The sequence below is a fragment of the Adiantum capillus-veneris genome, chromosome 15, assembly GCF_014529385.1.
Source record: "Adiantum capillus-veneris isolate H3 chromosome 15, ASM1452938v2, whole genome shotgun sequence".
NCBI lineage: Eukaryota > Viridiplantae > Streptophyta > Polypodiopsida > Polypodiales > Pteridaceae > Adiantum > Adiantum capillus-veneris.
The window spans coordinates 119,063,873-119,085,814 of record NC_140945.1 but is presented as its reverse complement, the minus strand read 5'-3'; the positions used below and the strand labels follow the sequence as shown (position 1 = coordinate 119,085,814).

At 46.6% G+C, this 21,942-nt stretch overlaps 2 protein-coding genes across 4 annotated transcripts in view; both read right to left on the bottom strand.

Annotated features, from left to right (window-relative positions):
* Positions 1-4,723: 4,723 nt before the first annotated feature.
* LOC147441369 (uncharacterized) lies at positions 4,724-7,447 on the bottom strand. The gene is made up of 5 exons (XM_086483021.1): positions 7,324-7,447; positions 7,161-7,236; positions 5,497-5,521; positions 5,216-5,377; positions 4,724-5,093 (listed from the first exon to the last, which is right to left on the bottom strand). Exons 1-5 carry the CDS (start codon positions 7,445-7,447, stop codon positions 4,884-4,886), a joined length of 597 nt encoding a protein of 198 aa, XP_086339147.1. The 3' UTR covers positions 4,724-4,883.
* LOC147441368 (pentatricopeptide repeat-containing protein At4g18520, chloroplastic-like) overlaps positions 7,444-21,942 on the bottom strand; it is a 45,779-nt gene continuing 31,280 nt past the window's right edge. The window contains exons 2-3 of one of the 3 annotated variants that reach the window (XM_086483018.1): positions 9,283-9,828; positions 7,444-8,685 (exon numbers count right to left, since the gene is read on the bottom strand). In XM_086483018.1, the coding sequence (XP_086339144.1) occupies positions 8,039-8,685; positions 9,283-9,556 (921 nt within the window). In that variant the 5' untranslated portion in view covers positions 9,557-9,828 and the 3' untranslated portion in view covers positions 7,444-8,038. The remainder of the gene's footprint in view (positions 8,686-9,282; positions 9,829-21,942) is intronic. The other 2 variants (XM_086483019.1, XM_086483020.1) reach the window with 2 other exon arrangements.

Here is a 21,942-nt window from a genome sequence, read left to right as displayed (position 1 = left end):
CATGGCACGGTTTATTCCATTGTCTTCGCAGCTTCTTTATCCATTACAGCAAGTGGCAAAGCATGATCCATTGCAATGGGATGACAAGTGTGAAGAAGTGTTTCAAGAGGTAAAAGAGGTGTTAGGGGGGTTGTCAGCCATGCAGGCTCCTGATTGGGAGAAAGTTTTTTATGTAAATCCATCAGTAGGGGATGATGCCATTGGAGCCATGCTATTGCAAAAGGGGAAAGGCAGCCATTATATGAGGCCAGTGTATTGTGCAAGCCGAGTGAAGTTGGTAGCGGAGAGAAAGTTATCGGAAGTAGAGTTAGTGATGGCCAGTGTAATATTTGCTTGTCGACGATTTCGTCATTACTTGCTACCACGGCCTTTTGTTTTCTTGACGAGTTATGCCTTTTTGCCACAGTTAATTAATGGTATTAACATGTCAAATGTGGTGAAGAAATGGGTAATTGAGCTGCAAGAGTTTGAGTTCTCTTTTCTAGTGGAAGATAGTACAAGGGCTACCCTAGTTGATTTGTTGACCTACAAGGAGAATCCCCTTATTGTTAAGGAAGAGGTGGTGAGAAAGGTAGTTGAAGAAGTGCCACAGATCAGCAATGCACATGTGTTGTTCTTTGATGGTTCATACAGAAAGAGCCATGATGCAGCTTCAGGGGGTATAGCACTTTATGATCCAGAGGGGAAGCTAGTATGCAAGAGAGGGTTCAAATTGGATGCTCATAGTAACAATGAGGCTGAATATGCTACATTGGAAGCCGGATTACACATTTGTTTGAAGCATGGGGTTCGAAGGTTGAGCATAAAAGGTGATGCCTTGTTAGTGGTGAAGCAAGTGTTGGGTGTGTGGAAGAGCAAGAACACCTCATTGAAGGAAATGTGCTTCAGAATTAAAGGCCTGTTAAAAAAGTTTGAAGCATGGAGTATCAGACACATTGAACGTGCTCTAAATGGAGAGGCACATGAAGCAGCTCAAGGCATGATTGGGGAGCTATTTGTGTTGAGGACCACTTTACCTCTTTATCATGGCCGGGAAAGTTTGGCTCAAGAAGAGGAGTTTTTGCTAACAGGAATCATTCCAAAGGAGATTCAGAAGTCTAAGAAGTATGGCTTTGTGCGTAGAGCATACAGGTACAAATTGATTGGTGATGTCTTATACATGAAAGGGGCTGATCTCGTGTTGAGACGTGTACCTTGGCGGGAGGAGCTTTACAGAGTGTTGGAAGAGAATCACGAAGGCGCATGTGGTGGCCATTTTGCTCTAAAGATCACCTTGCATAAGATTTTGCAAGAGGGGTATGTATGGCCTAGTTTGCACAAGGATGTTCACCATTGGTGTAGGTCTTGCAATAGGTGTCAAGCATTTGGGAAGAGAGTGTTGAAGCCAGAGCTACGAAAAACCATTATGGCGTTTGATGTGTTTGAAAAGTGGGGAATTGATGCAATAGGCCCGTTACCTATCACAAGCAGGGGCAAAAGCTATATTTTGACGGCAGTGGACTATCTCTCTAGATGGGCAGAGGCTATAGCAGTAAAACAGATCACTGCAAAGGATGTGGCAAAATTTGTGTATGATGAAATATGTTGCAAGTTTGGGGTGCCACTGGAGTTACTTTCAGATAAGGGGCCTGGCTTTAGAGCTAAACTGCTAGATTTTTTATGTGCAAAGATGAAGATTAGGCACCAGCATACCACTCCTTATTACCCGCAGTGTAATGGCTTGAATGAAAGATTCAATGGTGAGTTGGTACAGATTCTTTCGAAAGTGACAGAGCACCAAGGAAAGAATTGGGATTTGGAATTGCCTAGTGCATTATGGGCTTACCGTACTTCGGTGAAGACAGGTACAGGGTTTACTCCATTTCATTTGGTGTATGGAAAGGAAGCACTATTGCCTGTGGAGGTAGAGTTGCCTGCGGTCAAGATGTTAGAGAAGTTGCTTGGGCCGCCTAGTGATGCATTCAAAGAGAGGCTCTTGCAGTTACAAGAGGTCCAGTTGGATAGGATGAGCGCATTGGAGCATTATGGGCAGATGCAGGATAAGGCTTTGACAAAGATAAATGAAAAGGTCAAAAGTAAGGATATCAAGAAACATGACTTGGTTTTGCGCTACAACAGTAAGCTGGACAACACCTTCCAAAAGAAGTTTCAAATTAAGTGGGAAGGCCCTTTCAAGATAGTAGAGTGTTTTCCAAATGGCACATATCAGCTGGCTAACCTGGATGGTGTTCTATATAAGTCAAGGGTAAATGGATTGCGTCTTAAATTGTATCATGCTAGATTGATGATGGTGGAGCAAGATGAACTGTCTGTGGAGCAAGCAATGTTGGTGAAGGATGAGGAGACATGTGATGCGGCGAGTCTCATATCGCTCTTTGCTGCTGCTGATCATGAATGATCTAGCAGGCTAGGGGATGGGCAAATTATGTCAGGAGTTTTTTGGAGCAAGGGATTGCGCATATGTACATACCCATGCATGGTGCATCAAATAAAGAATTGCCCATTTTCCTTAGCCAGGTGGTTATGTGGGGCCCACATGTGTACAGGTAGGACAGCATGTACATAGTGCATCGATTTTCACTATTACCAATACCAGTGTGTTTTTTTCTACAATAAGGAGGAGTTGGTAGCGCGTAAAACTTCTCGAGGAAGCTATCCGCGGGCCGACGACGTGAGGTCAGCAGGTGCGTCAGATGGCATCTAGTGGCGTCAGGAGGGCGAACGAGGTCAATATTTGCACGCAGATGAGGACGGACACAACGTGGGTGTTTGCTTGTGAGAATTATGCAGAAAGGTCATCATGAGGACCTTTTTTTGGGGCCACTTCACGTGGTGGCGAGGTGCATTATTGGAAAAAAGTTGAGTGCCAGGTGTGCGAATGATGCAAAAAGGTGACAACTATGCACTGCGAGGTCAGTTTTTGGCCTGTTCGGGGTCCGTTTGAGGTCATCTAAAAGGCCAAGGGTGCCCAACTAAAAAAGCTAAGTGTGGGAACTGAAAAAACTGAGAGAAGACCAGAAAAAACGTGGAGAAGAGAGGAGGAACAGTCGCAGGTGTGTTTTTGCTCATTTTGGAGCCTGTTTTGGCCGTAAACTGCTCATCCGAGGTCGGATTTGAGCACTTTGACATTGTAGACTGGGGTTTTGGGCCGTTCCGGACGCGATGGCGCTGTCCATTTTGCCAAATTCCTCACTCTTTTTCTGCTGTTTTTCTGTGTAATCTTCTCCGGTGAGTGAAGCTTCTTCTCCAATTTGTGATTGTATCTGGTATCTTTTACCCATATTTTGTGAGCTGTTTGCCCCATTGGTGTTGGCCCAAGCTCATTTGTATCTAAACATCAGAAATTCTCCTCTTTTGAGCTGAGTTTTTGGGTGTGTGTGTGTGTGTGTGTGTGTGTGTCTGTGTGGAGTGGGCAAGTGGATAGTTTCTCTCCTCTCACTCCAGAGGTGTGTTCCCTGTCTCGGCCAGGTGTGTTGTCTAAGCCGAGTGGTGCCCCATAGTGTGTGTGTGTATCATTCCAAGAGTGTGTGCCGGGTCGTTATAGAGGCGCTGTGTGTGTTTTCATCCCGCTCACACCGTACAGCTGCCACGTCATCAGCCAGCGTAAAACGCGGAAATCCGTACAACCTGCCACGTTATCACAGTCAGCGTAATTTCCAAAAATCTGCGACGTCATCAGTTCCGAGTCCTGCTTTATTTTAATCCTTTATGTCACTTGGGGCCCCATCGGACGGGGTCCCCATAAGTTGGTAGGACTTCTTCTTCTGTTACTTGTTCTTCTTAGGGTTTAGGCCCCTCGGTCGACATCTGCAAGTTGGCTCTATTCTTTAGGGCTTTGACACGTCAGCAGTTTGTGACAAATGCGCATAAACCCCCAGAACTGTACATGGTCAACTGAGTAGAGCCCATCTAGTGGGGCATTACCATATGTGCCAAATGGGAGAGAGAGATACACAAAAGCAAGTCATCGCGTTGCATGAGACAAGGGAGAAGGCAAGCTTTACATTAAAGCTGTGATCACCTGCACCCACTACTCACACACACACTGTAGTCACAATGTAGTACAAAATCAGTCCCCCCTCTCAAAAATGGGCGCCCCCTCCAGCTGATGCTTCTCGCACATCGCTCTAGAGCCGCCATGTGTCCAGTTTGCCTCTTTATAATTAATTCTTAGTATCCACCGACTTATAAGTGTAGCGAGGGGGCCTAAATGACTTTGAACTGAGCCTAGACACCCTTTTACTGCTCGGATTCTAGTGTCGACAGGCCCGACCATCTCGTGGCGACCTGCCCTTCCCAACTGCGGGTGAAACTGTCGGCCGTCGGCCGTTTCACACCAGCCACGCAATGTCCGGCCATTTGTGACTTCAAAAAGAGGGTCCCAAAAATTAAGTAAAAATTATCGAAAAGAAACCAACAACTAAGGGTAGCAGTTGCCACGTCCTCGTGACAATGACGACGAGGGGTACTTGTACTGCAGTGTTGTTGAGGTACTAATGGACAGGGTTGACACGTACAGTCACGTACGATGGTTACACGTACAAAGACGTGCAGTAATAATCTAACTATAAAAAATTAGATGTACATTGACGTAACGCACGATGCAAAAAAAGAATTCATACATCTTTAGAGCCTATAGTCTATTATGAGTCATGACATAGACCCTTAAAAGTTAAGTCTTACAAGTTAGAACATGAAAGATTTGTCCAATGACATTGGAAACGGCAATTTCGAGAAAAGAAGATCGTGGTTGCATTTGATTTCATTACATAAGTAGAGAGTCGAGGCTCGAGAGATAGAAGTGACAAAAAGTAGTGACACAACTCATAGTCTCATGGCCCATGGGTGCAAATTTTAAAGCATAAAGAGAGAGTCCTAAGTGCTCATATTCCTCTCCAAAGTGGAAGCTCCTCTACTTGTAGTTGTCGAAGCTCGCACAACCACCTTCTTGCGGGGCCGTGTGCGAGAGACATGGCCATCAATCTCCTCCAACTCCAAGTAGAGGTCTCGGAAATTTGCTCCTCCTCTGCATCGCGATCTTTGTTGAGACTCTTAAGAGTCTCAATGGAGAGCTTGCATTCATCTACATTGACCTATTTTTCATTTACAACATGCAAGAAGATTAATGGAGTTAGCAATTTGTCATGCCAAAAATATGAGCACATCATACATGTGAAAGCATAAATAAAGAGTAGGGTGTAGCCAACTCAATTACCTGCCTAGCCATTGGCATCACATGCATAGACCGCAACATGCGTAAATTGGAGCGAAAATAGATAAGCTGCTCCAATTGCTTCGTAGAGAGCTTGTTGCGGATCTTGGTGTGTATGAGAGAATACGCCGACCAATTCTGCTCACACGCACCCGATGAGCAATCCTAGAGCACATAGATGATAGAAGAGAGGCATGAGATTTGAATTATGGGAGTCGAGACATGATTCATGTCACATGACATGAGCGAGATTATAAATTTATAATTTATGGTATATTCTATACCTGTCCAAGAACCCTCAATGCCACCCTTTGAAGGTGAGGCAATTGATAGCCAAAACATTCCCACCAAACAAGAGGCTTCACTAAGAATTCCTCTTCCAACACACGGAGGAAGCGAATCCGGTGCCTCTTTGGTCTCCATAGTTGATGAGCTCTTGGAGAAACTCTCCATGGTGTTCTTCATTGAGTATCTTTGGAAGGTACTTGTCGCGCTCCTTTTGAAGTGCTTGATCCGCAAAGATGTCTGATAACATAACATGGGGGAGGACTAAAAAGACTGCTAGTTACTGCTACTTCTTGATGATCAATGATGCCCTTGTTGATTAGCGGCAAACAAGTACGTCTACTGCCCAAACTCAGATGGTGTGAAGTAATAACACAAACCGGATGGATGCTCGGAGAGTAGCTGGATGGCTATGCCAATGCCAATGTCCACGAAGGTTACCAGCACGCCTATGCTGATCCAACGTGTAGGATTGGTCTTGCCAATCCGAAACCTCCATCTGTTGTTCCTCAATTGGTCACCTCGATGGGACCCTCAGTATAAGGCATAACAGGTTTACCATTTTGTCCACTTTGTGAGAAATACCAAAAATTCCACTTCCATCTATTAAGGTACTGTGCAAGCACGAAGGGTATCCTGAGATCCTCTTGAAACTCGTCCCGACTGTTAGATGAGAGCTGTATCCAAGAGAGACGCATCAATTGCCACCTTTCGTGAAGTCAACTCCTTTTCTATCCACTTCTTCCAAATGATTCTTAATGTGAGATACTGGACCAGAGTAGCTCCACCCTACACTCTCCCAAGCTTAGGGGTGAGCCATTGATGCCCTATGGCCAGGAGGTGAGTGCAAAAGCTGCCCCTCATGTTATTTGAGCATGTTTGGGCTGACATGTCATGTATGAAGGAGAGGAAGCACTAACGACGTGCCATTCCATCATGTTCTCCCCGAGCATACCCAAAGCACTTACAAAGTTTTCCTCTCTTTGCAGTCCTACTCTCACAACGGTATCTAGCATGCTAGTATTGATCAGCCTTTTGAGTTCCACTGTTTCTTGGCATCTTCTCTCTCTCTCTCTCTCTCTCTCTCTCTCTCTCTCTCTCTCTCTCTCTCTCTCTCTCTCTCTCTCTCTCTCTCTGGTCCATTGTCTCTCTCCCCACTCTCAATATGCACTTTTAAGTTGGTAATTCAATTTGACAAGGGCCTGGTGCACTCTGGTAACAACAATTCTCTGCAGCCAGCTTAACCGACTTCGAAGGAGCTCAAACAGAATGCAGCAGAGAGTTGAGACTTTTCAGCACTGGAGACATGGCCCTTTCTTGGCCTTTCTCAACTATGCAGGGGTTCCCAACTTCCCAGTGCTGGTAGAATTAGCCTCTTGCTCTACCACCACAGGCAGGGGTGAACAAGAGCAGTTTTGTGAGTGTAAACTACAAGAATCTCATTCCTGTATTGTACATGTAGGCGGACTCATTCTGTCCTAGGCTACAAACACCAAGAATCTCATTCCCTTCTTGTATACGCAAGTGCTTCATTCTGTCCTAGCTTCAAGCACCTTGTTATAACTGATTACAAAAAATAATTCAAAATGTAGCATGACAATGTACCTGGCAATCAAGCAATATTGGGACACCTTCCCTAGAGATGACAACCCAATGTACTTACAGATGAGGGCTGATTTCACCAGAGATCAATACCTCCTCTTCTGACAGAACTCTGAGGCAGTAACCAAACCGACCGCCTGCCCAGTGTTACCAGTGGTACTCACAAGAACAGTTCCCATCGTCAAAACTGTGAAAGTGATTTGCATCTCTGACCATTATTTTACCTTCCTCAGTTTTAGATAGACATGTCATGGCAGTAAGACAATCACCAGAAAGCCGGATGGTCATTACAATCTGTATGGTCATTCCTGGAGATGTATTGATCAGAGCACAAGCAATGGCTAGCATCTCACTGTGCAAACTCAGAAACAACTCTTCTTGCAACAGTTTAAGGGAAATTTCTTGCAGCTTTCATTAATGGCTATGCTCTGCATATCCCCACTAACAAGTGAGTGCACTATTCCAATCCACCAGCTAGGTCCAGGCTTCCTCCACAATTTCACTTTTCATTCGCTTATCTTCAATCTTGTTTGCCTCTTCTTGCATGCCAGCAGCTGCATAGATATTATACATCAAGATATAAGCTGCGCCATCATGCTTATCCAAGTCATATTATGGTGTCAAATTCCATTCTCCGAAGAGTAACGTTACCCAATTTCGGCAGGTGCCCACTAGAGCACGCCACACTGGAAGGAAATCAGAACATGGCATTTTTTCAAATATGTCTAATGCCTTCTCGAAGTCCCCTGCACTGCCAAAGAGATCGACCATGCTGGTGTAGATTTCTACATCTGCCATAATACCGTATTTGGTGCCCATACTTGTGAAATACATCTGGCCCTCATCTAATAAACCTGCATGACTACATGCATTGAGCACAGAAGCCAAAGTGAATGCATTGGGAGGGGTTCCCTCACTTTGCATCTTTTCAAAAGAATTTTAGGCTTCCTGACTTTGTCCTTGCTGGGCATATCCTGCAATTAGCGCAGTCCAAGCAACTACGGTTCGAACAGGAAGCTCATCCAGCACGTCCTGTGCTTTTGCAAGCACCCCACATTTAGCATACATGTCCACCAAAGTATTCCCAAGTATTATATTCCTCTTCAGCAAACCTTGATTCAATATCTCTTCATGAATCTCTTTACCTTTGTCAAGTGCTCCAATAATGCCACAGGCTTTCATAACGCAATTATAAATTACATCATCTGCACACAAGCCATCGTTTTGCAGTTGTTCGTAACAGTTTAGAGCCTCCTCACCTAATCCTTGGTGGATATATCCTTCCATTAGTACACCCCAAGTGGAGACATGGCGCACAGAAAGCTTGTCGACTACTTCTTGTGCATTTGAAAGAGCAGAACATTTTGAATACATCTCTACCAAAGAATTAGCAAGGACAATATCTTTCTCCAACCACCTCTTCTTCACAATTTCTTTATGTATTTGAATCCCCCTGTCCAGCGCTTTCATGTTTCCACAAGCTCTTAGGACACACGTTAAGATAATCGCATTTGGACAATGACCCACTTGTTGCATTTGTCGGAAACAAGCGAGTGCTTTTTCATCTTGTCCATGTTGAACGTATCCTGCAATAAGTGCACCCCAAGAAACTTCATTCCTCACTGGAAGATCATCAAGGACTTCTTGTGCTTTCATAAGGTCTTACTTGTCCAGAAAGTGATGAAAGAGCTTGACAATCTAGTGATGCCAATCTGTGATTCGGAGTTGGACTGGAATGCCTTGAAATGGCCCGAAAGCAGTCTCTTGTGGAAACCCCATACTAAAATCATTTATCAGACAATGATGCAAAAGAAGAATTGGTCTAGCCCCCTTAACAAGCTATGGAAAAGCAATGGCCGGAGGAAAGATGGGAGCATGTGTTTGGACTCCGATTGATTGTAGGGGATGTGTCAAACTCAATGTGTGGGAGTTGGTTCAGTGTGATTATGATTTATGGTTAAGGGGGTTGAGATCCCCTCATGGATTATGGTTGAAATTTTATGGTGGAAGAAGCTGGTGTGACTTATGGTTTTTTTCCTGGATTTGTTTATGCTGCCAAAATTTTTGCAGCCATGTTCTGTTCTAAAGTGGTTATACAAGATTGGTCATGCCTCACCCAAGTAGGGTGGAGTGCTCACATTTAGCATACATATCAATCAATGCAGTTCCAAGCACGGTGTTACCTCGTAGTAGACCCTGTCTCACAATCTCGTCGTGAATTTGTTTGCCCTTTTCAGCTGCTCTTACACTGCCACAGGCTTTCAAGACACAGCTGAAGGTGACGGCATTAGAAGAGATGCCTTCCTGTTGCATGAGATCAAAACAATTCAATGCTTTTTCACTCTGGCCTAGCTGAGAAAGTCCAGCAATCAGTGCAGTCCAGGAAACAACATCCCGAGCAGGCAGCTCATATAGCAGCTGCCATGCTTTAGTCAGTGCACCACATTTTGTATACATATTGATCAAGGTGTTGGCAACGGGGAGGCTCTTCTCAAGCAGCCCACTTTTGCGGAGATCATCATGTATTTTAATGCCCTTGTTTATGCTGTTTTCCTTGGCACAAGCTGATAGCAGCCCCACAAAAGTTTGCTCTTCACTGTAAAGTCTGATAAGATGGATGGTTCAATTTTTCTCAGCTCCATATGAATCCAAGTTGGATTATCTTTATTATCCACCCACAAACACTCTCTAGTGGCTTTGTGCTTAAAATCTGGGGATCCCGGTCCATTCTATGGTGCAAAATAAGATAACAGCTCTCTCTCGCTCTCTCTCTCTCTCTCCCCCCCCCCCCGGCAGAAATTCAGAAACTCACAAATTCAGCGATGGAGAAATTTTCAGACTTTTCAAAAGTTTCAGAATTCTCAGAAGTGCAGAGATTGTAGATAGGTGTGGAACAAACATGTATGCATGATGTGGGAACACCTATATGTGTTGGAACAAACATGTATGCGTGATGTGGGAACACCTATATACGTTGTATGGTTTAGAATTGCAGAGATTGCAGAAAATGTGGAATAAACATGTATGCATTATGTGGAAACAACTACATAGTGTGGTTTTCTCTCTCTCAAGAACTTTCTTTCTCCCTCTACCTCTCCCTCTCCTATTACAGTTTTCTTTTTCCGAGAAAAAGATCCTTCTATTAGTTAATGAAACTGCCCATAGGGCTACAACCACCTCTGCGAGAGAGGGCTAAAACAAGCATGATGGGGAGACTCTCCCAATGAAAAAACATCAAATGTACAAAGAGGCTAAATCAAGAGATGGGAGGAGGGAAGAGCCACACAAGTGGTCGGTAGTGCCATCTGAGTACACCCTGGACCATGGTGTAAAAAGGCCCAGGACTCCAGAGTCGAAGGAAAGCCTCTCTGCGCTCCCGCATGCGGTCGGAGCTGCCCTGGAGTCTCTCGAGCTGTCCTCTGAGAGTGTGGATCAGCTCTAGCCAAAGATCGCGAACAATCTCTGCTGGTGGCGCAGGGCGAGCCTCAAAGATGCGGAAGCAACGGGCCTGCCAGATGAACCAGAGTGTTAGGCCACTGATGAGCTCCCAACACTCCTCTCTCTCACTGCACCACTCCTGTGGAGTAAGCTCTGTGGCAGGCTCGAGTGTAGGTCGCCCTCCCTGCATCACTATCATCCTGCTGGTGGAAGATAGCTCGTGGAAGATAGCTCAAACTGAAGTGCCGGGCCCGTGAGGGTGGACCAAGCAGCTGCTCCCCAAGTGTACTGTCGAGCCGGGAAAGAGCAGGCATCAGCCGAAGAACACGAAGTCACACCTGCTGTGCCAAAGGAAAGTCCCAAAGACAGTGATGCTGACTCTCCACAAGATGGTCACAAGCTGCGCATGCGGCCGAGAGACCACTATGCACTAGCCAGCTCCCAATTGTTGTAGCTCTGTGTGCGACCAGCCACTGAAACAAGGTGACTCGCCTCGACTGTCTGGAGTCCCACAACCTCTCCCAAAAGGCTGCCAAGAACTCAGCTGTGAGACCCTCCTCCTGCCAATGAGGTGTTGCAGCGGGGCGAGCCTCTCTCTGTGCTGCCAGTATGTGACGTCCCAGTCGAACAGTGTACTGAAAGAAAGGGACACCTCGGTGGTCTGCAGAAGAGAAAGGGTCCCTCCAAAGCCACTCTCCAGGATCCCACTGTACTCGTGCCAGTGGACAACACTCCCAAGCCCACAGTCTCTGGGTCAGGATCGATGACACAAGTCCTCCCACAAATGCCCACTACTCAGATCCTTTGAAAACAGCACTCTGCCACCTACAGGGCCCCTACTGCAACTCGCCGTAAGCGTCCCTCACCCTGTAACTCGAAAACAAGGGAGGGAACAGTCTTGGAGCAAGCCCGAACTGAGATGAGAACCTCCAGTCGTGTGAAGGCTCCCATCCACCTGGGTGCTACTGGCTCGAGAGGTGTGAGCCACTCAGTTGGAACTGCCTCTGAGATGTCCTGGCACATGCTCTGCACCCCTCTCATGCCCTGTAGCTGGAAACCCTGCAACTCCTCTGACAAGCCTGAAAACTCTAACCAGTCACCCACAGAGCGTGCAAGACCCGCTGCCATGGGACCCCAGGAGACATGAGACCGACTACCAACCAAGTGGCCTCTTTGAGTGCTAACCATGGGGTTCCAGACAAGGGGCTGTCGTAGGCGCTCCTCCATGCCAGTAGGTTGTCGCTGCTCCAAGCCTCGCCGCAAATGCTCCCAAGATCAAAGCAAACTCACAGTGAAGCGGTCCTCCAATCTCCTTCTCAAACCAACTCTACGCATCTCTGTGAAGATCCATCTGGTCGAAGGTTGCCTGAGGCACCCTAGCACGAAGCCGCTGTAGCAAGAACTCCTTCCAGGGCTCCTCACCTGAAAGAAGTCCTCTCACTATGAACTTCCCAAGAAGGGCTCTGCTCTGCTGTGCTGGGTCAATGATCCCAAGCCCTCCCTGTGAACAAGGAAGAGTGATGGCCTGCCAAGCCACTTTGGCTCGGGCTATCTGAATGTCACGTCCTAACCAAAGGAAGTTCCTGATCAGCCTCTCTACCTGGCTGATACAAGAACTTGAGAAGATCCAGCAAGAAGTGATGTACCACATAGTCGCCAACAACACCTGGTTGGCCACTACTACTCTGCCAGCCAAAGAAAGTCGTGCTGAGCTCCAGTGTAACTGTAACAGACTTGGACACTCCAAGTCAAGAATCAATCGCGACAGCACCAAATAACCACTTCAAAACAATTCACAGATCACAATAGATTGGCACTGGCCCGGCGGAGTTCCGTGCCTAGAGATATTGGCCCCAAAGACTGGCACCCCTTTCGGTATTTCTTTATGTATTAAATCAATGTCAAAGTACAAAGAGTGGTTTAGGGTTTCACTCTCAGACTCTATGTCCAGATGCTCTGCAGAGTGATCCCTAAACCACTTATTTATTTGTTTACAAGGGATGTCCAAAAGCAGAGCCCCAGAAGCTTCCAAAAATAAAAGCAAGTGTTCTCTCCACAAGCTCTCTCTTTGCGGCTTTAATAAAATAAAGCAAGTATCCTTCTCTCTCTCTCACATCAAATCAGCATGGAGAAAAGCAAGAAAGTTGCGTCGCTAGGCTGAGCTTTTTTTTCACCTCCGTAAAATCCGGAAAAGTCCGTACTGCTGCCACATGGCATCTGCCACCTGTTTTAGGGTTTCCAGCCACTTTAGGGTTTCAGCCAGCAGTTAGGGTTAGGGTTTCCAGAAATTAGGGTTTCTGGCAGAAATTAGGGTTTGCAGGAATTAGGGTTTCCGGCAGAAATCAGGGTTTCTGCTGTTGGTAGCCACGTCATCACTTTGTGACATACCCCCCTCTTGAAAGCATTGTAATCGACCGCGATTACGCCTGCAAAACCGACAGAAGCCGTAAACCGTCTTGGCAAACATTGACTGTTAGTACCTACGTAGTAGGAACACACATCTAGCACATGTACCAATCGACAGTCACATCACACGACATCACAGGACATCACTCGACATCACAGGACATTCAACATTCATTCGGATCTTAGACCATGATTTATCAGCAATGTAGCTAGCAATCGCATCTAGGTCCAATCAGGACCTCATCGATGTCCGATTGACTAACCCCTATTGCAACCATGTCTATTCGAGATCAATCAGACCAAAATGTTGCAATCATTTCGTCTATCAGTTCCTGCACTTAAAAGAAGTCAAGAACAAATCAGTATCATAATCAGGAATTCCATTTCATTAAAGTCATACAGCAGAATACTGTCAGCTGAAAGAGACATCAGTGACTCTAGTATCTAAATCAAGGCATCTGTTGACAAAGGAGCGGAGTGACTCCCCTCTTGTGCATCCCACTGCACCAGATCTCCGGCCAAGCTGAATTCTGGGTTCCGTTTGGAGTAGACTATGCTAAACCAAAAGCATCGAGGTAAAGTTTCACAATCTGAGGAGTATCGGGTCCTCCTCCATCCACTTTGCATCCAATGCAGGATAGTTCTTGAACTTAACCAAGAACCGCCTTCGGACTTTACCTTTATTCTTTGTATCCTTATGTGCCAAAATTTGTTCAGGAACAAGGATCTCCTCGTTTTCTTCCACTTCGGGTTGCTCATCAGGCTCCCCATTATCAAGCACATCGCCCTTAAAAGGTTTCAAGAGACTCACATGGAATGCATTGTGAATCCTCCAAGTATCTGGCAGTTTCAATCAAAAGGAGACATCATTTATCTTTTCAGTAATCAGGAAAGGTCCTAGTATCGCATACTAAGCTTTGGAAAAAGCCTCTCCTTTCCCTTTTTCTTTCTTAGGCGTGCCTTCTCAAAACGTAAGAGCACCCAATCATCCTCCTTCAATTTCAAGTCGCGACGATGGCGATCCGCTGCCTTTTTCTGTCGTTCTTGAGACTTCTGCAAAGTCTCGCGAACCTTGGCAAAAGCCGTATCCAAATCTCGCGTATATTCATCCGCTTCAAAAATCTTATCTTTCGTGCTTAGGAAGGGTGGAACCTTCGCAGCACCTTCAACAATCTCAAATGGCGCCTTCCCCGTCGAAGAGTGTATCGTGTTATTGTAGGCAAATTCCACCAAAGGTAAGTACTTTTCCCATTGAGTCTTCTGATCTGAGATAAAAGACTTCAATAAATCTAGAACCACTAAATTTGCAATCTCAGATTGCCCATCAATCTGCGGATGGAACGATGACGAGAATTGCAACCACGTGCCAATGTTCTCCCAAATTGCCTTCCAAAACAAACTCGTAAATCTGGGGTCTTTGTCGGAGACAATCGTCTCAGGCATGCCATGTAATCTGAAAATCTGGGCCACAAACAATCTCGCTAAGTAATCCGGCTTGACTGTTTTCTTCACTAGAATGAAATCAGTCTGTTTGCTAAATCTGTCAATAACAGTCCAAATACCATCGTGACCACTCTGTGTTCTCGGGAGATCAAAAATGAAATCCATTGCAATACTTTCCCAGGGGCGGGTGGGTATGGGTAAAGGCTGTAACAATCCCTGTGTCTTATGCCTGTCAAACTTGACCTTTTGGCATACTAAGCAACTGCGCACAAACTCTTCCACATCCTTTTTGAGTCTCGGCCAAAAGACGTATCTCTCTACCCCCTTCATGGTGGTAGCAATGCCGCGGTGACCCGTAAAAGGTGGACAGTGGCAATCAGTCATAACCTTTTCCCTCAACGGTTGTGTAACGCACAACATGGTTTTTCTCATCAAGTAGCCTTCCCGAATGGAGTATCCTGCTACTGTCTCCCCATCCCGTATCCGTGTGAAAATATCCCCAAAATCTATATCTGTGGCATATGGATCGACCATATTCTCGAAGCTCCTATGATGTATCACGGAAATAGCCAGAACCAACGGCTTCCGAGACAAAGCATCTACCACCACATTCTTCTGTCCCTGCACATGGACGATCTGGAAGTGAAACTGTGACAAGATGTTCGCCCACCGTATCTGCTTTTCCGAAAGCTGCTTCTGTGACAAGAAGTAGCGCAAACTCTGATGGTCTGTAAAGACAGTAAAATCCGCTCCGAGTAGGTAATGCCGCCACTGAGTAAGGGCATGGATAACCGCCAAAAGCTCTTTCTCATAAATCTGTGCTGTCATCTCCGGCCTTGAGAACAGTCGGCTCTCGTAAGCAATGAAATGGCCTTTTTGCATTAAGACCGCACCCAGACTATGACCACAAGCATCACAATATACTTCAAATGAATTATGCAAGACCGACAAAGTCAAAACTGGTCCCGTAGTCAATTTCTCTTTCAATGTCTGAAAGGCAGTCACCTCTGTGGATCCCCACAAGAAAGGGACTCCTTTCTGTGTCAAGATATGCAAAGGGGAAGCAACCTCTACAAACTTTCGTATGAACCGCTTGTAGTACGAACACAGTCCCAAGAAGCTTCTAACTTCATGGACATTCTTCAAATCGGGCCAATCACGTATAGTCTCTATCTTGGCCGGATTCATTTGCACTCCCGCTGCTGAGACAATGTGTCCCAAAACGTGTATCTCTGGTAGGAAAAATCCACTTTGCATTGATCACTAACTTGTGATCTCGTAATGCCTGAAAGACCTGAAGCAGACGATCTCTGTGTTCTACCTCATTCTTGGAGAAAACAATAATGTCATCAAAGAAAATGCCAACAAATAGCCTATACTCTCGAAAAATCCTGTCCATCATCCGGTTAAATGTCGCAGGAGCATTGGTTAAGCCAAAAGGCATCACCAAAAACTCAAATAACCCAAAAGTAGTCCGAAAGGCTGTCTTGTAGACGTCTCCCGGCGCGATTCGAATCTGATGATTATCCACTCTTCATGTCAATCCTGCTAAAGCACGAGGATCCCTGTAACCTGTCAAGTATATCATTGATCCTAGGAATCGGAAATTTGTGATTTTGTTGAGAGCTCTATAATCGATGCACATTCTCCAAGATCCGTCTTTCTTCAAAACCAACAACACTGGAGAGCAATACGGTGAAGTACTAGGCTAGACAAAACCCTTTTCCAAGAGGTCTTTCACTTGGTTCATAATCTCTTTATTCTGTGCTCGGCTCACATGGTAAGGTGGCCGGTTCGGTGGTGTGCTTCCAGGTATCAGATCAATGGTATGATCTTCAGGACGAGCAGGTGGTAACTCGCTTGGTAGGCCTTCTGAGAAGCAATTGGCGTGAGAGTGGAGAAAATATTGGCGTTCTTTATCAAGTTTAGACATATTTGTCCTATCCTTATCGCTCAATTCTTTCATAAACATCGAGTAAACAAACAGACTGGATTTCATTAATTTTGAAATGGCCCAAGCCGATACAATAGGGACAGACTCGCCCTTTCAGTTTAATATCAAGTACAAAGGTTCTGCCCTTCTCTGTAGTCGAAATCGCTTTTCTCGCCCTATAATCGACCACGGCGTTGTTCTTGTTGTACCAAGGAATCCCTAAGAGAACATCACAATCCTCCGAAGGCATTATGAAGAAGTCCTCATGCCTCAAATACCCCTGACAATGCAACCGAAGTTTGCCAATGACAAGTGTAATGGCTACGTCCCTGCCGGGTGCCGCTAGAACTGCCTCCGCAAGTGGTCTCATCCAATCGGGAGTGATCTCGAGCCGCACCGCCAATTCCGGTGAAATGAAGTTGGCCTTGGCTCCTCCATCAAAGAAGATCAGGGCCTCTTGATCTTTCACTTTGCCCCAAGCTCGGCAAAGTTCTGTACTCTCGTCCATGGTGTCGGGATCGGTACCCACACAATCTGGAACGAGACCTGTTTTCATCTTGCCTTTTCGTCCACGTCCCTCAGCTGCTGTCGAACTCTCAAGTCCTTATCATTCTGTTCTTTCTGTGCCTTTTTAGGGCACTTCGCGGAGATATGTCCATGTTCCCCTCATCCAAAGCACTTCCCCTCCTTAATGAATCGAGCTCGCTCCCGAGGAGTAAGCTTGGGTCGTGCATCCTTTTTCTCTGGGTTACTCTTTTTCTTTCTACTTTCATTCCCAGAAGTCTGTTCAGCTCGTTGTGTCATGGCCTCATCTGTGGGGTAGGTTAGACTGCCAGAGTGAATGGCAAAGCCCCGCTTCGCATGACTCATCAACTCCTGAATAGAAGCTGACTTCTGCTCCAAGCAGTGATCTCGGATCTCTATAGGTAGACCCAAGGTGAACCGCTCAATCTGTTCTCTGAACGAGATCTTCTTGAATGAAGAGGCGGGTAGAAAAGAGCTTCAGAATCTTTCACAGTAAGCATTTATTGTCTCTTTCTTGGTCATCCGAAGATGGTTCCAAGTAGCTCGTATATCTCGTTCATACTCTTGCGTCAACCAAGAAGAAAGAAAAGCTTCTTAAATTTCAGCCTTTTAACTGGCACAGTCTTGTTTAAAAGAAGCGTGGACCACCAAGTGCGAGCATTCCCCTTAAAGTAAGAGGCAGCTCTCCGAATCTTGGAGTGCTTCGAGTAGCGTCCTCCCGCGAAAACGATGTCAAACTGCTGTATAAAAGACAAAGCCTTTCGAAGCATCTGAGTATCCTGAAAAAGTATCAAATTTGATCGAGTGTCCACCTTCCTTAAACTCTCGGATTTTCTTGCTTTTATCTTCTAGAAAGTCATACTGGTTGGCTTTATAAAAAATTCTTCTTGTTCGCATAAAAGTTCCCGTCATCGGAATCTGAGCTATCTGTAGACGAGTCCTTGGTAGAACTGTCAATCTCTGGGCGAGATTTAGCCTTCTTTGCCTTTTTCTTGCCCTTTCCGAAGTGTTGTTTCTTGCTTCGCTTTTTACCTTTTCTGTCTTCTTCGCTTGAATCTGAAGAGCTAGAAGAACTGTCAGAAGAAGAAGAAGAAGAAGAATTAGGTACTCCTTCAAAGTGAACACGCTTCTTCTGTTTCTTTGCTTTGTCAAAAGTCGACTGACGACCCAAATAACCCGGGAAGTCAATGCCTTTCTTCTGCTTTTGCCGTGCTTTTTGGCTTTCCTTTGCGCGTCAAAAAGCTGAGCAATCCGTGCATCAACCACCTCTTCTAATTCCTTCTCTAAATATTTCTTGTGAGCATAAGGTTTCTTGAGAGCGGGTTTCGGGGGTGGTGTAGTTGTTTTCTGCCACTGCTCATGCACTTCCTGAAAAGAAGTCTCGCTCATATATTTTGCAAACTTTGGGTCCTTCGCAAAATTGAGCATCATCTTTGTTGCATCGCCGATCAACTGACCATGCTCCATCTCTCGCCGCTCCGGCTGAGTAGGCCGAGGCGGGCCATACTCTCTGCCGGAAACTTCGTTGTGATCCCTGCCCGCATCTCCAGATGCAGAGGGAGTCGATTGATCCTTGCGTGAAGCCATAGGTGCCGCGGCAAAAAAAATTGCGGATCGGATTTGCCGTAAAAGAGAAATCGGCCGTGCTCTGATACCACTATAACTGACTTGGACACTCCAAGTCAAGAATCAATCGCGACAGCACCAAATAACCACTTCAAAACAATTCACAGATCACAATAGATTTGCACTGGCCCGGCGGAGTTCCGTGCCTAGAGATATTGGCCCCAAAGACTGGCGCCCCTTCGGTATTTCTTTATGTATTAAATCAATGTCAAAGTACAAAGACCGGTTAGGGTTTCACTCTCAGACTCTACGTCCAGATGCTCTGCAGAGTGAGCCCTAAACCACTTATTTATTTGTTTACAAGGGATGCCCAAAAGTAGAGCCCCAAAAGCTTCCAAAAATAAAAGCAAGTGCTCTCTCTCACAAGCTCTCTGTCTATGGCTTTAATAAAATTTGCCAAGTATCCTTCTCTCTCTCACACATCAAATCAGCGTGGAGAAAAGCAAGAAAGTTGCGTCGCTAGGCTGAGCTTTTTTTTCACCTCCGTAAAATCCGGAAAAGTTCGTACTGCTGCCACATGGCATCTGCCGCCTGTTTTAGGGTTTCCAACCACTTTAGGGTTTCAGCCAGCAGTTAGGGTTGAGGTTTCCAGAAATTAGGGTTTCTGCAAATTAGGGTTCACAAGAATTAGGGTTTTTGGCAAAAATTAGGGTTTCTGCTGTCGGTAGCCACATCATCACTTTGTGACAGTAACAACTTCCTCCTGATAGATAGGAGGAGGGGAGCAATCTGCTGCTCGGGAGACAAGTCCAAACCAACCTGACAGCCCAAGTACCGAACTGCAGTCCTTGGGGGAATCCACCTGAAACCCTCACCTAGCATCCAATCGGGCATAGGAGCACTAAAAACCGAGAAAGCCACTGTCTTTCTCCAGTTGATCAATGCGCCAGATGCACGATAGAAAGTCTCAAGAGCCTGCTCACACCTGTGAAGGTTGGCCTCCTGGCCGTCCAAGTACAAGGCTGAGTCGTTAGCAAACTCAGCGTCCAGTAGCTCATCTCCCCGAATAGGAAGTGCTAAGCCCCACAAACCAACCTGTAGCGACACCAAAAACCTGCTCTCATCGCTTCAGCATAGAACAGAAATAGGAAGGGGGCAAGAGGGCAGCCCTGTCTGACCAAACGTGAGCATGAAATGATCGCCTCTACCTCCTGACAAAAGTACCTGACTGTGTGCTCGTCTGTACAAAGCTGACACCCCTCTGATCCAAGCATCTGAGAAGCCCATCCTGCATAGAGTGCCCTCCAGAAAGTCCCAATCAACTCTATCGTAGGCCTTCTCAAAATCGAGAAGAACAATCACCAGATCCTCACCACGGAGCCTTGCTAGGGCAGAAGCCTCCCAAAAAGTAAAGATGATGTCAAGGATACTACGCTCCTTGACAAAACCAGTCTGAGTCCCTTGTATAAGGCTCTTTAGAAGTGGCTGGATCCTCAAACTCAAGGCCTTGGCAAGAATTTTGTAGGCTGAGTTGAGGATGGTGATGGGGCGCCACTGTCGAATCTCATCCAAGGAGCCACCCTCCTTGGGAATGAGGTAGATCAGACCCTCACTCATGCTGTCAAGCATCTCTCCTGTGTGCAAGATGTACTGAAAGGCACTATAGAGATCTGGGCTAAGCAAGTCCCAGTACTCCAAGAAAAAACTGGGAGTCAAGCCATCCTCACCTGAACAGCTACCACGGGGGAGTGCACCAAGAGCCGTGTGCAACTCCTCAAGCTGAAGTGGAAGCTCAAGTCTCTGACGCATCTCCTCAGTCACAAGGCAAGGCATCTGTGCCCACACCTACTCCCTGCATGCATCCTGACGCTTTGACTGAGGCTCTGCAGAAAGTAACTCGCGGTAAAAGTCAGTAGCAATTGCACGCATGTCCTCTGGCTCATAAGCAACCGACCCGTCGGGCCTCCTCAACTGACTGACCTTGGCATGCGTATGCCGAGGTCCCATTGCCTTGAAGAAAGCACCGGTCACTCTGTCACCCACCTGCGTCCACTGAGATGCCTGTCGGTGAAAAGAAAACTCATGGCGCCGCTCCTCTGTGCTAACAAGCTCCTGGCGAGCCTGCTGTAACTGCTCCTCCAACCAAGGACTCTCTGGATGCTGCTCCTGCATCCCCTGCAAGGAAGCAACGCCCCGTCTGAGACGCTGCTCCTCTCGCGCTGCAGTCAGGCGAGTCAAGGACTCCTGGAGAAAGAAACGACTAAACTGAGCTAGTCCTGAGGCCACTCTATCAGCAGGAGAATCCTGCATGTCCAAGCTCTCTGTCCAAAGAGCCTCCACTCGCTCTCTGAGTGCAGAATCCAGCAAGACCCTCTCAGGAATGCGTAGCATCGTGCTCCCCCGCCTCTACCTATCTGTCACTGTGAGGATCATTGGTGCATGGTCCGAGAAGGAAGTCCCTGCCATAATGCCAACTATCCCACCCAAGTCACAGAACAAGTCACTAGTGTAGAAGCGATCTGTACGCGATAGATTCACTCCCCCCACACTGCGGTCCGAACGAGAGAAGGCCAGGCTGTTTGGGGGCCTCACAAAGCTAGAGTGCTGCCACACATCCGAAACCCTTAGTCATACAAAACCTCTCCCAAGCTGCCAGCTCAACTCCCTGCACAATAGCGTGGCTACCACCAATCCTGTCAAAAGGGTCCTCCAACATGTTGAAGTCACCCCCAATGCACCACTGCTCTGCTTGCGGCAAAGACTCGACAATCTTTGACCAAAACTCTGCTCGTGCACTCGCCACATTGGGCGCATATATGTTCAGGAAGCCCACAAGGCAACCCTGAACCTGCATAGTGATCCACTGAGCCCTGCCTGGAACAATAATCCCTCTGCCCACAATGGCCTGCTGTAGAGACTCCGCAATAGTCATACATACCCCACCCTGGATGCCTCCATGTCCAAAAGCAGCTGACCAAAACGTATCATATCGTCCACGCAAGAGCTGACCACATCGTCTAATGCAGATCCCACATAGATGATGCTCTTGTAGCATAAGGAGATCAATCTCTCCTCCCACAAGGGAACGCTGAAGCTCCTGACGCAATCGACCCCTCTACCGCTGAAACAGGGGCCCACCTATCCCTGTATGTTCCATGAGACGATCCTCATGGGGAGAGAGAAAGAACAGATGCTGCCGCTAAACGTGCTATCTTCGAGGCTGGCTTGGATGGGGAGTAATCCGCATCCGAGCGTCCTCTAGATAGGTGTGACTGCAGAAAGTGTCTGGCCCAAGCCCAAGTAGCCCGGGCCGTACGTAAAGAAACCTCCTCTGTCCAGGATTCCTCATGAATGTATACATAGCATGGCAAGCACTGAGTATCAGCAAAGAAGTGAACCATAATGTGTCTACATCCTGCTGGATCTGGAGGAGTCACTGCAAACTTGGCCAATGGCCACAGAGTAAAAAGCATGTCTGTAACTCCTAGGTCTCCCATGTGATGAGAGAACTCTAGGGTCTGTGTATGCAGCC

Bases quoted from the DNA above. Each gene is read 5' to 3' on its own strand.
- LOC147441369 (XM_086483021.1), bottom strand. From the start codon at position 7,447: ATGCTAGCCATTGCTTGTGCTCTGATCAATACATCTCCAGGAATGACC. The intron at 7,237-7,323 runs GTAAAATAATGG...AACACTGGGCAG, and splicing joins TCTATCTAAAACTGAGGAAG to GCGGTCGGTTTGGTTACTGC. The intron at 5,094-5,215 runs GTAATTGAGTTG...AATGAAAAATAG, and splicing joins TGATGCCAATGGCTAGGCAG to GTCAATGTAGATGAATGCAA.